The 4564-nt window shown below is 44.8% G+C and overlaps 1 protein-coding gene across 1 annotated transcript; it reads left to right on the forward strand.

The window, feature by feature from the left end:
• The first annotated feature begins 778 nt into the window (after positions 1-778).
• On the forward strand, positions 779-2001 carry LOC138672354 (uncharacterized). The gene is made up of 2 exons (XM_069760296.1): positions 779-886; positions 975-2001. The coding sequence occupies exons 1-2, from the start codon at positions 873-875 to the stop codon at positions 1936-1938; spliced, it is 978 nt and encodes a 325-aa protein (XP_069616397.1). The 5' UTR covers positions 779-872; the 3' UTR covers positions 1939-2001.
• Positions 2002-4564: the final 2563 nt, after the last annotated feature.

Here is a 4564-nt window from a genome sequence, read left to right on the forward strand (position 1 = left end):
CGCAGCATGCTGCGATTGTCAGCGTATCTCGGCCGAGAATCGCCAATGAAAGTCTATGGGTGCGAGAAAAAATCGGATTACATACGGACCATGCGTGTGCATTGCGAGAAATACGGAAGACTTCTCCAGGTGACAGGAAATTGAATCATCCATTATCAGGAAGCTTTGGCATGCTAATTTCTGGCCCACGCTGGATTGCAAACCAGGAAGCACGCCTCCACGGAGTGTTCTGTTGTAGCAGCATGGCCAGGCATATTAATGTGGAGATGCTCATTGCTCTGGTCCATGATAGGCCCGAATTATGGGACCAACGCGACGCACATTATGCGGACCGTGCACGTAAAGACGCAGCATGGAGGTCAATATGTCGCCACATGTTCCCCGATTTTGATGAGCGACCTCATGAGGTTCAGCAAGAAATATGTAACTAACATTCTTCCCCAAAAAATGTTGTTTAATAATAGTGGTTTCATGAATAAAAAATAAGCCTGAAACCATCATATGTGTTTTGTTTATGATGGGAGTAAATCATCCATGCTCTTGGTTGAAGATGCAAAAACATTACCAAGAGACACAAATATGGATGAAATTTATTTGAACTATAGTCCGTTAATATAGGGCCAAAGGAATTTTAGGTCCCCCTAGCCTCCTGGGCCCATGTGTTCTTGCAAACCCTGTAACGGTTTTATTTATGTGTGTGATATTTAGATCGAATATTTTGTATATTTGCAGTCAATGATGTCAATAGACGCTGGCGTAGTTGCCGAGACCAATACCGGCGTGAACGACAACTTTCTGGCCGGAGTGGTGATGCAGCCCCCAAAAAAAGGAAATACCTTTATTATGATCGGCTAAATTTTCTTGCCCCGGTGATGGAGCTACGACCGTAAGTGCATGCATGTCTCCAAATATTGTACACATCTTATTATGTGAATATGTATTTTTTAATATCAATAATCTTTTGTGAAATACAGAACAGAGTCAAATCTGACTGAAAGAGAGACTGGATCTGACTCAGAGTTGCTGATTGACCCTGTTGCTGAAGATGCAGAAATGGCTGGACCATCTGGGCAAGCAACAGGCAGCAACCACCCACCACCACCACCACAACCAGCAGCAGCGTCTTCTGCTCCACAGGAGGAAAATCCTGAGGTTGATGAAGGAGCCCAGAGCAGCAGTCCAACCTTGGCTCTGGATACATCACCACAGCCTACTACCAGACCAAACCGTGGTCGTCGCAGAAGGGTGGCTTTGAACATTGGCACCAGGAGGCAAGTTGATACCGGGGTGTTGGACTATTTGTCCCGAGCTGCCCATGAAGATGGGGAGGAAGCTTACTTCCGCAGTCTTGCCCGCTATTTAAGGCCAATTCCACGCTCGCTCATGCGGCGGACCAGAGGTTGCATCCAAATTGTGCTAGATGCGGCAACACCCCCAAACAACCCCACTAATATTTTTAACTATCTTGAACGGTGGCAAATGTCATCTACAAACCTTCTGGCGGTGCAAGACCTTCCACAGGACCAATCACAAACTGTGTCAGCACCACCCCAGCAACCTATAGCTCCCCAACAACAGCCTGCACAAAGCACACAACAAGCCCAAAACAGGGGTATTTATGATTTTGCAGCACATCCCCAATCTGACCACTTGAACAGACACATGTTTGGAGGCTGGTCCCAACATGTGTCTGCTCGACATGGCCATATTGGGGGTTCTGACCAAATGGGTCAATCCAGTACCCAGGACTTGATGCCCTTCTACCCTCCACATCAAGTGTTAGCTCATACACATGCTCGCAACTTGCAGCAACACCCTCAATTTATGTCTGCACTAACACAGGTAGACAGTGTGGTTGGTCAACCACCCAGGCCAAGTTCCGCACATGCTGGACACCCGCCATCACCATCACCACCCCCAACCTACCATAACCTGTAATGTTTTTGATGTTATTTTTTAGCTGTCATTTGGGCTTTTTGTTGGCCTAAGTTTTTTGTGACCTTGGCATGTAAACTTTTTTTTGGCTCAAATTACATATGAGAATGGAAATATGTTTTTTGAATACATGTATATATGCGCTGAGCAGTAAAAATTTGTTCTGAAAACAGAGTGTTATGTATTGGTCCAGCTACATACATGATTTGTCAACTTTACACACTTACATCTTTTCATCATCAGATACATATTACACCAATTTATGAAGCAAATTATGTGATTTATTAACTTAGAATCTAAATCAAAATTAAGGCAAAACAGCATTGTCTTGCCAAACCGTAGATCCCTCTGGTGACACAAAAAAATTGGTTAAAACATCACAAACTTTTAGCCCAGAGGGCTGACGACGTGAAGGACGAACACGTGTAGTTGTCAAGACAGTATTTGCATAATAAATGTCATCTGCAGCAGATGATGGGCAATCATGGTCTCTTGTAAAGTTGTGAAGAACAACACATGCTTTAATGACGCCATTTACATTGCCTTCACTCAGTTGGATTGCAAACTGAAGGACCCACCATTTTGCACTGAGAATGCCAAATGAACACTCGACCAGACGGCGGGCACGGGAAAGACGCAAATTAAAGATTCTGCGCCGGTAGTCCAGGCCTCTCTGTGGATAAGGTCTCATGACGTTCCTTGATAATTAAAAAGCCTCATCTGCTACCATCATGTAAGGCACCGCTTCCAAATTAGCCCTTGGTATGTGACTTGGGGGTGGGAGATCCAATTCATTGTTGCGCAGCCGCCGACCCATAATGGAAGAACTGAAGACTCTAGAGTCTCCAGTTCTCCCATAGGCCCCAATATCTACAATTATAAACCTGTAGTGTAGTTGCTATCGACTAGGGCCAACAGCACTACAGAGAAAAACTGTTTATAATTATAGAATTGGGTCCCTGAACCTGGCGGCTTACGCACACGGATGTGCTTTCCGTCAAGAGCCCCAATACAGTGCGGAAACTGGCATGTGTCCTGAAATCCTTGAGCAATACGTAACCAGTCTGCAATTTTGGGTTCAGGCATCACCTCTTGATGGAGTCTTCCCCAGATTTCATTGCATGTATCCCGCACAATCCCAGAAATTGTAGATTTGCCCAATAAAAACTCTAAATGCAGGGCCAGTGGCAAGGAAGCTAAAAGACAAAAGAATATTGTTTTCAAATATTACATTAACACAATACAGGGTTATATGGGGCAATAAAAACAAAAAACAAAAAAACAAAAACATTAAGGACATGCTATGGCTTTGATCTTTGCAAAAATTTAATGTAATAAAAGAAGGACAAATAATGTTGAAGTTACTTAAACATTTAAGTCTCTAATTTGAATAAGGGTGATCGACCAAAAAATGTGTAACAAATTGGAACAATTAGTATTAAGGCATACCGCAAGGTAAGGATAAGGCGCTCCTCAGCTGAAATAGATTTGCGCATCCTGGTGTCCTTCTTCGTGATCCCTGGACGCAAAATCTCCAACAAAATGTCAAAGGTTTGAATCCTCATCCGACAATAGTTGAAGAACTTGTCCGGATTAGTCCTCAGAGCAGCATACAGACGGCTGAAATGGCCTTTAGTGATACGTTGTGTTGTGAACAGGTAATTCAGAACCACAATGGACCTTGAAGTTCAGAGCACACAAGGTGACCTGACATTTACCAAAAACATAGGACAAGCTCTGAGACGTGGAAACTCTGCTGACCGCAATCCCTAATCCTAACACACCACACTAGAGGTAGCCGTGGATTGCGCCTAACGCTCCCTATGCAACTCGGCACAGCCTGAGAAACTAACTAGCCCTGAAGATAGAAAAATAAGCCTACCTTGCCTCAGAGAAATTCCCCAAAGGAAAAGGCAGCCCCCCACATATAATGACTGTGAGTAAAGATGAAATACAAACACAGAGATGAAATAGATTTAGCAAAGTGAGGCCCGACTTACTGAATAGACCGAGGATAGGAAAGATAGCTTTGCGGTCAACACAAAAACCTACAAACAACCACGCAGAGGGGCAAAAAGACTACTACTAGAACATTGACTGGAGGCCAGGATCAAAGCACCAGGTGGAGTTAAATAGAGCAGCACCTAACGACTTAACCTCATCACCTGAGGAAGGAAACTCAGAAGCCGCAGTACCACTCTCATCCACCAAAGGAAGCTTATAGACAGAACCAGCCGCAGTACCACTCACGACCACAGGAGGGAGCTTGGCCACAGAATTCACAACAGTACCCCCCCTTGAGGAGGGGTCACCGAACCCTCACCAGAGCCCCCAGGCCGACCAGGATGAGCCACATGAAAGGCACGAACCAGATCGGCAGCATGGACATCAGAGGCAAAGACCCAGGAATTATCTTCCTGACCATAACCTTTCCACTTAACCAGATACTGGAGTTTCCGTCTCGAAACACGAGAATCCAAAATCTTCTCCACAATATACTCCAATTCCCCTTCAACCAAAACCGGAGCAGGAGGATCAATAGATGGAACCACAGGTGCCACGTATCTCCGCAACAATGACCTATGGAACACGTTATGGATGGAAAACGAAGCCGGAAGAGTCAAACGAA

This window comes from Ranitomeya imitator, chromosome 3, assembly GCF_032444005.1.
Source record: "Ranitomeya imitator isolate aRanImi1 chromosome 3, aRanImi1.pri, whole genome shotgun sequence".
Lineage (NCBI taxonomy): Eukaryota > Metazoa > Chordata > Amphibia > Anura > Dendrobatidae > Ranitomeya > Ranitomeya imitator.